The sequence below is a fragment of the Heterocephalus glaber genome, unplaced genomic scaffold (genome assembly GCF_053883595.1).
Source record: "Heterocephalus glaber isolate CG9 unplaced genomic scaffold, H.glaber_assembly_v1.0 deba00000122, whole genome shotgun sequence".
NCBI classification, from domain to species: domain Eukaryota; kingdom Metazoa; phylum Chordata; class Mammalia; order Rodentia; family Bathyergidae; genus Heterocephalus; species Heterocephalus glaber.
Genome location: NW_028258138.1, coordinates 28,270,842 through 28,283,655, shown reverse-complemented (window position 1 = coordinate 28,283,655; position 12,814 = coordinate 28,270,842). Strand labels below are relative to the sequence as shown.

At 35.0% G+C, this 12,814-nt stretch overlaps 1 protein-coding gene across 2 annotated transcripts; it reads right to left on the bottom strand.

Moving 5' to 3' along the window:
• Positions 1 to 1,815: 1,815 nt before the first annotated feature.
• Positions 1,816 to 11,919, bottom strand: Hspa13 (heat shock protein family A (Hsp70) member 13). Of its 2 annotated transcripts, XM_004842200.4 has the most exons (5): positions 11,805 to 11,919; positions 10,031 to 10,371; positions 7,642 to 7,855; positions 5,912 to 6,079; positions 1,816 to 4,852 (listed from the first exon to the last, which is right to left on the bottom strand). In XM_004842200.4, the coding sequence occupies exons 1-5, from the start codon at positions 11,827 to 11,829 to the stop codon at positions 4,185 to 4,187; spliced, it is 1,416 nt and encodes a 471-aa protein (XP_004842257.1). In that variant the 5' UTR covers positions 11,830 to 11,919; the 3' UTR covers positions 1,816 to 4,184. The 2 variants fall into 2 exon arrangements, with proteins under 2 accessions (XP_004842257.1, XP_021111772.1); XM_021256113.2 differs by lacking the exon at positions 5,912 to 6,079.
• Between the last annotated feature and the right edge of the window lie 895 nt (positions 11,920 to 12,814).

Sequence of the window (12,814 nt, the reverse complement as noted above, 5' to 3'; positions counted from 1 at the left end):
TCTGTGTCCCTTTCCCCTAGAAAAAGCTACTTTAAGGCAAATACCCATTTCAGTCATCTTGGTTGATAGACTCCTAACACAGAGCCTTGCACATTGTCAATACTCAACAAATGTTTGTAGAATGATGAACAGAATATGAGTTTGTAGGTGTGTGTGCAATGAGCTACTGTAGCTTATTTTGATGGAGGGATCACAGAAGCATAAGATATTGAGCTGCTTTTTGAAAATAAAAGGAAAATATTTGGGGTAATTTCATAGTAACTGAGTTTTGTGATCTACTTCATTTAAATATGTTTTATATTTTTACCATTTGCTTTTGAGTAAAAAAAAAGTTTTCTATGGAACTATGGAATATCATTTTTTGTTGTTGCATCAACCTCGATATGAATCAACTAGTATATATTTTAGATTACTGATTTGTAGCACTAATTATATTTTGGAGGGATTTTTCATTTCATAGTTTTATGTAGTAGAAGCAATATTGTGTCTGAATTCCCTTCAAATTCAAACTGTTCAAAGTGTAGTAGCATTTTCCGTTCAAGATGATTTTAATAAACTATTTTTACATATTCGTTAAGGCCCATGAACCAATTTTTGTCTTTCTTCTTTCTCTTTAATCTTATACATAAAACTTCGCTTCATTTCCTGTGTTTATGAAATTGCCTTAACTTTAAATCCCTATACTATCTAAAGTCTCCTCTTACTAAAATATAAACTATTTGAAATGTCTTAGCTTTACAGTTTTTGAACTTTTGGTCCATATTTTTTGACTCCATTAAGAAAGGGTTCTAGATATTTCATAAATACCAGTTAAAAGATGTTTTAGCTCTTAGTCCATTTTGTGTTGCTGTAATAGAGTACCAGACCGACTAAGTGATAATAAAATAAATTTATTTTGGTCGTGGTTTTAGAGGAAGGAATGTTGCATGTCATCTACCTCATTGTGGAAGGCAGAAGGGTTAGAGAATGAGAGAGAGAGAGCGAGAGTGAGAGAGAATGGTATTAACCTATTCATGGGGGCACACCTCTCTTAAGCTAAGGGCAGGTGGGCTCCAAGAAAGGGATGAATCCAAGACAGAAGCCAGTCCTTATTTAATTTTGGAAGTGACATTCCAGTACTTCTGCCACATTTTTCATTAGCAGTGAATCATTGTCTTCCCCAAATTCAAGGCAAGAGGATTATCCAAAGGCCTATACCAGGATGTGGGCATTACTGGGAGCCATACTAAAGGCTGCCTACCTCAATGAGACATTGTGTATTTATTAAATTTGAAAGTATCACTATATTACATCATATATTTGAGTCCTTCACCAAAGTACTCCAAATAACAAGAAATTGCAAGAAGTCATCCTGAAGGAGATCAAGTCTATATTCTACAAGTGCTCACTTGAAAAAGATTAATAAAACAGATTTAAAAGCAAATTGTATTTTTCTCCAAAGAAAACACAAACTATTAGAAAATTAAGTATTAAACATCTAACAGAGTTACAGTAGTCTTGTTAAGAAGCATCATTTACTAAATATATAAATAAGTTTAACTCTTGGTTCTATTACAGTCAGAAGTCATGAACTGGTATTCAGAATTTTAAGATACTGTTTCTCTGATGTAGGCATTGTTTCTTTTAAATTAGTAAGTAGAAAATATGTCAGAAATCTCAGAGATAGGATGCAGAAAAATGTACATTTCTGGAATTAAGCAAAAACTACTGAGGTTGAGAGCCACTAGCATCAGATCAACTCTATCCCCACATCTGTTTTTACATACTTCCAAAACATACACTAGCCTAGTCCTGAATGAAAAATAAAATACACTGTTTAAAAAAACTGCAAAATGGTATTTATTTACATTCCAATATGAATTACCTATATATACAGATTTAAGAGGCACAATCTGTTCTGTACAGTAATTGTTATGTTCACTACATGTTACACACAGTAATACCTGTGGGTTAGTGGTTTGAGTGAAAACATAGTACCAACACACTGCTCACACAAAATAAATTACTCATTCACATATTCTAATCACTTAGTATATTAAAAATTATATACTTCAAAAAACACTAGCCAAATGTGCAACAAAAAAGTTCATTTTATGAAAAATTGTTATGCATAACCCCTTTAAGAATGCATTCTTACCTTTAAAATAAACTACACTGACATCAATATTACATATATACAGCTCCCTAAAACACAACAGAAGACATAAATTCCTGTTTTTAAAGGTATAACTATTCTAGAGAATATGCTAAGCTATTGTCCCCAAATTCCAACACTGCCATTCTGTTTTTCAGACACAAGCTATTTAAATTCCAATTCTAGTAGGACATTAGCTGTCCCGTTTTGGAAATTGTTTCCTTTTAAAAGTGTTAACAGATTGCCTTGAACCATATCACATATCTGAGAAATTCAAGCTTTTCTTTTTTTCAAATCGTAAAATGCTTTAGGTTAAAGCTGATACTTCATGTGGCGTTTTTGAGATAAATTCAACACTTTTTTCTCAAAGACTTTCACAAAGATATTCTAAAATCTTAAAGGATTTTAAACAAAGTCCAAGAGAATACTTGATTATTTTCATACTTCAGTGAAGGATTCATCTTTGGCATTTCTCCATTATTTCTAAGAACAATATTTTATATTTTCCTATTTCCCTACTAAACACATTTTCTGTACACAAAAGTATTTGATTGAAGTTTATGTTTTAACAGCAATTTCATTAAGGAGTATTTTTCTTTTTAGATATGCAAAAAGTTTTAACACTATCTTTTTATTTTGAGAAGCTGAAATGTTTTGATGTTGATGAATTAAATTTGCTTAATTCTTCAGTGACTGGAAACTCACTATCTTTTCAAACTCAACAAGGGATAAAATAGATACACTCTATATTAATAAAAAATGTAACCAGAATATAACTTCTGAATATTAATATGAAGCCTACATCAGTGAAGGAAAAAAGAATGTTATCTTCAAATCATGGCAATTGAACTGGTATTTTTTTTTTCTTGGTCCTTGTGGCTTATCTTGAAAGAAACAAAACAAAGCAAACACAACTTCTATAAATGCTGATTTGTAGAAAAATTTTCTACATTGCCTTCCACATTAGAATTATTTTCAGTATTCATAATTTTCTTGCTCTCATCACATACTCAACATTTGGATGAAACTAGTACAACTATTTAAAATAATATAAAATACCAGACCTTTATAGGTTCAATTTGGTCATTCAAAACTAAACATGGAGGAAAATCTCAGTAAAACTGAATAACATTTGATAGGTTAAATGCATGCGTGCTATAGTCCCTAGGGCTTACTGAAAATATAAACAAAATAAAAACATAAAATACAGTAGGAATTAATTCTATTTACCAGTGTTTGCAAAAGTCTTGGATAACAAAATGAGATAGTAATGGTGGCTTTATTATGATAATAGTACATTTTAAAAATGCAATTAATAATTCCCTACTGTTTTCTAACCAGGCAGAACCATGGAAACCCAGAGAATGATGCATAGGAAATGAAGGAACTACAATATAAATTGGATATATCTATTATCTACTATAGAAAATTTGAATAACTGTAGCAATTTTAGAAACAAAATAAACTTGTGTCTTAAATAAATTAAAATAATCCAGAGACTATAGATTGCAAGAACATGACACTTAATGGGACACTGAATTTGTGAAAGTAAATGTGTATATGCCAGCTAATAAGTAATACATGCATCTTAATAATACTGCTATCTCCCTCCCCATGTAAATACTTGTCATCAACACTGTCCTTCAAGTACAGACCAAATTAAGTTAAATGTGATAAGCAAGTAAAGAAATTACCAAGTCTTACTAATACAATTTAGTAAGAACCGGCTATCTTACAATTGGCACTATTTAATGGTAAACACATATGGTTGTCTATTTTCAGAATCCAGAAAATACAGCTACTTATGTTCCTGTGGAAAGTTTTACCTCAATTCCAACATTTTTGAAGTACTTGTTGGAATGAGACCTCTCCAAAATCAAATAGGATCAATTTGGTCTCTTCTAATCTAAAACAAAATGTTATGTAAAATTTTCCTACATGTAAATGTTACCTTGTAGGTAAATCTCTGAGACACTTTAGAGATTTTCTTTTTTGGAGCAAGTGGTCTGTTAAGGGAAAAGATCACAAATAGTCATCATTGCTCCAGAATTCAGTTGAAGTTGGTTTTTTGTAAATGCTTATTGGGAATTTCTAAAGCACTGACTTGCAGAGGCCAAGAGCCTCCATCAATCCCTGCTTGGATAGCCACTCCTGTCACCACTGCCAGGTCAGGGTCTACAGATGTGTTGGGATCCTTCCCAAAGAACTCTTGAATGACTTGGCGGATTCGAGGAATGCGAGTAGAACCCCCAACTAAAACCACCTCATCAATCTCAGTCTTGTCTAGGTGGCCTTCTTTTAATACTTGCTGAATGGGCATGAGGATTTTCTGAAAGAGATCTTCATTGAGGGCATCAAAGAGCTTCCGGGATATTTTTGTTTCAAATAAAACTTGATTTTCTCCACTTTTCTTTTCAGAAAGGCCAGGTCCAAATGCTCTGTTCAGATGGTAGCCATCTGATGGGGTAAGTTTGTCCTTTGGCTGTTTAGTGTTACCATCCTGAGGTTCCTTTCTGTCTTTTTCCTCCACAGTTAGCAATACTGATATCTGAGCAGACTGATGAAGGGTCAGATTTAATTTGACCATTTCCGCAGCTTGTCTTAATCTGTGGATTTCCTCTTTCCTAGAGGGGAAGAAGCCATATGTTTGATAGATCTGTCTATATAAGTACTGAAGCAACCTCTGATTGAAGTCCTGTCCTCCAAGTTTATTGTTTCCTAAGTGAGAAATAAAAAGTTTTATTAATTTGTACATTCATATATGTGTGTGTGTGTATTTATATTTATGTGTATAAAAATTATATTCTAAGAAAACAAATTCCTTGTTAATATATTAGGCATGGTGGCACACGCCTATAATCCTAACACTTTGAACTTGAGTTTGAGGCCAGCCCGGGCTACATAGTGAGACTCCTTCTCCAAAAAGAAAAAGATTCTGCTCCTTGTTAATATATTAAGATTTTATTCTTACAAAGACCGATTAAAAAGTGACTTAAAATAATTTTCACCCAAATATCTAATATTTAAACAATGTACAACAGGATTGAAAGTTTTAAATGATATAAAAGGAAATACCTAGTGATAACTTTTTATATTGAGAACACAGACTGGTTTATTGGGTAGCTATTTAGAAATACTACATGTCACTAAAAAGTGCTTTTTATAACTAAAAAGTAGCAGTATAGTTTTCTTTTCTTCTTTTTGCTTGCATGACTAAGAGCTAAAAAAGAGAAAAGATGATTTAAAGAAAGAGTAGTATACTTCTCCAGCATTCAACTTGGGTTGAGAAAGAGTCCAGCTAAGAGAAAGAAAAACGTAGATGTTTCAACTATAACTTACAGCTCAATTTTTCAAATAGTCTTAATACCTTAACCTAACCTGAACAAACAAAAACTTGAAACAGGAAAAAGATTTAGAATCTTACCGCTTCTTGGGAAACACTAAATTAGATTTTCTAAATGTACCTATTTTATAAATATGATCAAATAAAGTTCATTTTAAAGGAATGTTTTTCCCTGTTTCTTTCACCATCACTATGAAAGCCCTAGGTGCTCCAGACCTGGCTGTTTAATCTGATTTATGGGATATTCAGTCATTTTTGTTTTCGAAACTTAAATTTCTTCTGTAAATATACACAAATTAGTGGCACAAATAACATATACAGAAAATTATAAAATGAAGTCAAATAGTTCTGAAAAAAATAAAAAATAAACATATTATACATTGGTATTTTAAGGAAAGCACTGCTATAGCCTCTAATTCTTACGGTTTTCTTACCAGACATTGCTCGAGTGAGAAACATTCCTCCTTGTTTATTCAGTAAAGACACATCTAGAGTTCCTCCTCCTAAGTCTATTACTAAGACATGGAAAACATCAGCCTTGTGGAGACCATAGGCCATAGCTGCTGCTGTGGGTTCATTTATTACCCTCAAGATCTTTAGTCCTATAAGATTGGTTGGAGGAAAAAATAATTCATGAGAAAATGCTGAGAAATTCTATCTCCCTCAATTTCATAAGATGTTTCTCTTTTATGACATGAAATTCACTGAGTACCAGAAGCAGTCACAAACTTAATAGAAATAATGAAACAGGAATGATACACGTTCTGTTAAATACCATGGTATCATTAAAATTATTCTAAAAAGTTTCAACATAAAGAAATAAAACCTGAGGCTTAGTGAAGTATCTATCTCTATGCTATTTAATTTTCAAAATCCCTCAACCTTTCCTAATACTTGTATTCTACTTGGGAATACATAAGCAATAAAGCTTTAATTAATATAAATGATAACTAATTGCTGTGAGAGATAACTTTGTCTTATACAGTTAAAAGATCAAGATCCTTGAACAAAATTCTTGCTTTAAACTTTTACACTTAAAAAAGTGGTCTTCAAAATAATATGACATTATCTCTCAGGAGTCATAACAATATTTGAACTTTAAAGAACTCTTCTTAATATCTTTCTCTGTAGCTCTGTGACTTCGTAACTCTGCATTGGTCACACCAGCTAACTTCCTATCCTCTATCACACCACCAAATTCCCACTGTATTTTATTACACTGTTTCCATTCCCTATATTGTCCACTTCCATGTGTCTCCACGGCTAAGTACCTTGCTTCTGTCAAGTCTTTCTGAAAAAGACTTACCTGACCAACTTGAGGAAAAGAGTAAAACTTAAAAGTCCTCATCCCTGACCATCACCAGCAATCCCTTTATCCTGCTCTTCTTTTGTATATCATGCTATTTTCCCCTTACACATCTTATTGGTGTTTCTCAACTACAGCTGATTTTATTCCCAGGAGACATGGCAATAAATGAAGGCATTTTTGATTATTATCCCTTGGTGGGGAAGGATGCAGCTAGTATCTACCAAGCAGAGCCTAGACATGCTGAAAAGTACACGGTAATGCACAGGATAGTTCCTTGCAAAAAAGAATTATCCTGCCCAAAATGTCAATACAGTGGTACCTCACTTCATGAACTTCACTCTTTCAGCAATTCTGGTCGCAAACCCAAATGGATGAGAACTGAATCAAATTTGCTCATAAGGTCTACATTGAACCCAATCATTAAATTTGATTTTATGTTTATTTTATGCTTATTCTGCTTCCCTTCAAATATGAGCTACATAAGAACAGGATTTACCTGTTATTTGCTAAGGCACTCAATATTTGCTGAACAGAATAAATCGCTTCAGATTTTTAAAAAAATATTATATTCACTTTAACCTTGAGTTTCAGAAGAAAAAAAATCCCTTCCTACATGTGTCCATGTATTCTCTCTCAGCCTTTGTCATGTGTCTGACAGGCTCTTCTGAAATACATAAATTGTTAAGAGCTTTCACAATTATCTTGTATAAAGCTATATAAAAATTTACCTAATTTACCTACTACATAGTTTATGTGCCTACAGCTGTGATTTACAAAGTGATAAAACTGTCACATAAGACTTTCAAACTACATAAAAATTTGAGAAAAGTACAACTCAGGCAAGGGTGCTGTCACCTGCAAGGTTAGCAGCTTCAACAGTTGAATTTCTCTGTTTTAGGTCAAATTCTGCTGGTACAGAAATTACAGCATTAGCAACTGGCATTCCAAGATATTCCTCGGCCATTTGCTTTAATTTCAACAACAGTCGAGAGCCAACATATTCTGGGGAAACGGTGATGGTCTCATTACTTGTCACAGAAAATTCAGCCATTCCATCTTTGTTTAACACCTGTGAAGAATATTTTAAAAAAAAGTGTGCATATACATACATACATATATAGTTACATACATACATTAACTTAATTAAAATTTATTTTATCTTAAAAAGTTATACCATTTACTATAATCTATCCAGTACATTTGCTAAGACTAGAGCTTATTAAATGTTACTTAAAAATGTACAAAATTAATTTACATTACAGTTTTCAAGAGTACAATAAAATTCACTACCAAGTATACAACACAGAATATTCTCAGTACATATTTGTTTAATGAATGAAAGAACGCCTTGCTTTATCTGCAGGGGAAATATACTAAGATTCTCAATGGATAACTTTTCACTTAAAAAGGCATTTTATGGCATTTCTAAATTGCCAAAAGACCTTTTCCAAGTATCATAATACCTTTCCTGGATCTCTGTGACTTCATGACTGTGCACTGGTCACACTAGCCAACTTCTTGTTCTCTATCACATCACCAAATTCCCACTGTATTTTGCTACACTGTTTCCATTCCCTTTATAGTTCACTCTTGCATTTTGTGGTCATTAAGTAAAATAAGGGTTATTTGAATACAACCGAATGGATATCTCATCTGATAACCAAGATGGCTACTACTAAGTGTCTAGTGGGTGGGTAGCATACACAACAGAGAGAAGAATGATACAATCTAGGTGGGACTGAATAGGATGGTAGAGATTTCATTCTGCTACTGGGAATGGTGTGCAATTTAAAATTTATAAATGATTTATTTCTGGAATTTTACATTTAATATTTTTGGACAAGAGAAAGTAAAACTGTAAAATGCAAAATCACAGATAAAGGTAGACTAATATGTAAGGGATAACAGTTGCTCAACCATGATTGTAATTTAGGATCTTCTCTTTTTCTTTTTTCCCAATTAATTTGTTTCCAAAACTGATAGCTATCTAGGCAGGAGGTGGAACCACTGAGCTAAATCCCTGACCCTGCTAACAGTTATCTAAAAGAAAAATTTTAGTACTTTATTATGTTCTTATCCAAGAAGTAAATATCACTTACCTTCTTAATTCCATTAAAGTATGTATGGTACATTAACTCATTATCCTGGCTAATGCTGGTTTTCTTTTAAAAGCTAGATTAACTCTAAAACACACTATCTTAGTTTTATCAACAAATTATTAACAGAAATAGTATAGAGAATCAATCTAAGGAATCAAAGAATTTTTCACCCATCATTTCAAACCTTACAGTATTTGGTTTTTTTGGTTTTTGTGGGGGTTTTTTCCGGTACAGGGGATCAAACTCTTGCATTTTCGAAGCAAGTGCCACTGGGCTAAATCCCCGGCCCTTCAAAACCTTATAAATAGGTTTCAATCAAGAAAATCTTATTTTCTACAAAGTTATTTCACCAGGCTGGGAAAAATAAAACCAAGCTACAAAGACATTATTAATAAAAACTTACAAAGATACCAGTACCATCAAAAACAATGAAACAATCAGATCACTTAAAAACTGTAACATAAAATAACTCTTAGATCAGTAACATACCCAAAGTTGTAATTTAGAGGACATATATAGCTTTAGATTATTTTGTCATTACAATGAAGATTATGAGACTCCTAAGAAAGAAGCTAAAAGAGAACAAAGTAACAAACCTAGAAGTGCATACTGAATACTTGCCCAACTTCCAACATTATTGTGATATCAGGAAAATAAGAAATTGTACATTGATAGGGGACTAATCATTAAATACAAGAATAGTTATTTCATACAATCATTACAGATGATGCAAACTTCCTAATTGTATATGACATATTGATGAGTTTTAAATAAGTCAGAAAACACCATGTCTAGTATGAGCTTTTTATATGTATATAAACATGTATACACACACACACACACATACATTACCTATCTATAGTAAGTACATGATGTTTCATGAACCTTCCTGCTACCTGGAAAAAACTAAGAAGACATTCTGAGGATGGCAGAGCAAGCATATGGTAAGGCCTTAAGTCCTTGACAGCACTGGGGAGTCAATGAATTAGCTCACCCTGGAGCTGATGTGGAAGTTCTAAAGTGAACTAATATAACTTCCAAGGAGATTAAGCCAGTTGAGACAGAATGTTTTGTAATGTGATATTAAAACAATAATTGAAACAGGTACAATAGACATTAAGCAGGATTTTACATTAATCTCTTACCTTAAATGGGTATCTGCCAACTTCAGCCTCGAGCTCTTCAGGAGTGAAAATCTTACCTATGAATCTTTTGGCATCATATATTGTGTTTTGAGGATCGGAATCTGCCAGCTCTAAGCTCTCATATCCCACATACACATCATGGTCGGTAAAGGACACCATGCTGGGTATGCTGATATGCCCACTTTCATCTGGAATCACCTTCACTTTTCCTGTGCCAGGAAAAAACACTCCAACGGAACAATATGTGGTGCCTAGGTCAATCCCAATCACTTTAGGAGTGGGCAATGGTAAATACTGTTGTGCCAAATAGCCAGCCAACAGGAGAGTTAAAACAGCTGAACCTGAAAATAAGCAAATTAAAAGACATGTTTTATCAGACAACTATGATACCCTAAGTAACTTTAGCAAAAACCTCTTAATATTACTTTGTGAAATAAGGCCAATAATATAAATCTCAAAATATTTTATTTTACAGGACTAATAACACTTCTCTCATACATCAAGTTTTCACAATGTAAACTGGCTATAATTAAAAATTAAGTAATGACAAGACAAAAAGCCCCTGTATGTTTATGTAGTTCACTAACAAGAGAATAAAGAAATAAAATGTATACTATTTCCGTAATAATACTGCTGATTAGTGACAGGGAAAACCATCTGAAACAAGAGCCGGATATGGTCGAATTATTTGATCAATTGATATTTAGATTTTATAGTTTTCTAAACCTCTTTAATTATCATTATTAAAAAGGAACTCCATTATTGAAATTCTCACATCAAAAGCTTTGTTATTGTAAAGCTAAAAATTATCTTCGTTAACTCCTTTTCCCTTGCAAATGGAAAAACTGTGTTGCTTAGGTATTAAACTGTCACTTTATAACAAAGTATAGCTAATTTTTTACGCATTTAAACATGAAGAAAGGCCACACCTCCCGCAAGGGGAGAAGTATTAGAGTGGGCAACTCTGATGGCCACACATTCGCAAGCTCCTTGGAGACAAGTTTGGCTCACTGCTGTATCCTCTATGCCAGAAAAACAGATGCTCAGCAAATACTAATTGAGGAAAAACAACTGAATATGAACCGATGGCACGGCTACTGCAAACCTAAGTGAAGACAGACAACACTCTAAATTTAAAATTACTCTTAGTTTCAGGAGGTTGTATTACACACCTGCTTCCACGCACCTTACATACACCCTAAACATCAGTCTGCAGGACTGTATTACTACTGTCAGCTCATCCTCAGCAACTCACTCAAAGAAATGAAACCTAGTGTCAATCGCACTTTCCTCTTGCACCAGATGCATTTCATCACTTTTAGACAGGGAAGGTAATTCCCAACCCTACTTGGTGGAAAGGGTACCGGAGCCTGAATCTCCTCAAACTCAAAATCCTAGGAGTCTACAGCTCCGGATGCTGATGCTGTGCCTCCCCAGTCCTCTACAAAAGGGGTCTTGGGAACCTTCCAGAGGTCCGACTTCAGCCAGTAATTCTAAGCTGAGTTCGGGTTGGAAAGAACATATACCTCAGTTCGAAGGCGCTAAGACAGACACAGCGAGTTCCCTCATCAGGGCCTATCCAGGCCCACCCCTTAAAGCAGCGCCCCCACCTGCGGCGAACATCACCAGACCCTCTGAAAGTCACCTTTCCAACTCTCCTCCTGCTGCGTCATACGGATCCAGGAGGTGAAACAACCACCCCGCCCACTCTGGCCTCCCCACCTCCTCGACGCCCGCCACGGCGAAAGAGAACAGGGACCCGGTGGGCACTGACCTAAGATCGTCATCTCTCCGGCCATTACAGTCCCGGCTTGAGGGGCTCAGGATGACTGTACACTACGCAAGACTCCGCCCCCACACCGCCAGCCGCCCCGCCTTCCCCTGGGAAATGTAGTCCGGTGGCTCTAATGTAGCCCTAGACGCTACCTCTCCAATCACAGCACGGACTTCAACTACCGAGAGGCTGGGCAGTCAGCCGAGCGCCTCCATTCAACAACTGCCAGTTTCAACAAGAGCCGCCTTCCCACGAACAGGCTACAGAACCAATTAGGCTGAGGCGGGAGCCAGTCACGGCAGGACTGGAGTTTACAGTGTATAATCAAACCTGAAAACACCCGAGCCAATTTGAGGTAATAATTCACATCAGCCCGCTCCTGCGCTTTGCATTCTGGGAAGTGTAGTTCTGGCCTTTGCCTACCCCATTGAGGGAGTAGTGGGAGGGTGGGTACCCTCAGGATATTGCTTTCTTTGGTTCTTTCCATAATCAGATACAGTATGAGCCTTTGTTCTTTCATTCTCCCATTTAAAACGTGCTCCTTTGCTTATGATTTAGAGCACAGAGTTTCTCAACACCCGCCCCACCCCGGCCCAATTCCCGTCAGCCTCCCCAGAAGACCCCTTGCCACAGTACAGGTCTAGAGGGAGGTCCGGTCTGGTGTTCCTCCTCCTTGTGTTGGAAGAAACCCTGAAATCTCAACAGATCTTTAGGCCTCTGCTTTTGTTTTGAGATAAATAAATTAAAATTACTGTAATCTTCAATCAGTACAATTTAGCAAGAATACAGGGACAAGCTTTTTTTTCTGTTTCTAACACCAAAGGGGATCATTAAAAAGCAAAACAAACCCCTCAAATTTCTCTTGAATTAAGTCATAAGGGGCCAGAATTGCCTTTATAGACAGGTCCTATAACATGTATTGGCCATTTAGGACATTTGTAAAACGTTTTTCAGTGTTTAGTCTATAATAAAACCCAATTTTCTTACTTTGTGGTTACTTGTAGCAGTTT

Excerpts from the sequence above, each read along its gene's own strand:
- Hspa13 (XM_004842200.4), bottom strand. The coding sequence starts at position 11,829 with ATGGCCGGAGAGATGACGATCTTAG. Across the intron at positions 7,856-10,030 it reads TTGGCAGATACCCATTTAAG|GTGTTAAACAAAGATGGAAT; the intron begins GTAAGAGATTAA and ends TATTCTTCACAG. Across the intron at positions 6,080-7,641 it reads TGAAGCTGCTAACCTTGCAG|GACTAAAGATCTTGAGGGTA; the intron begins GTGACAGCACCC and ends CCAATCTTATAG.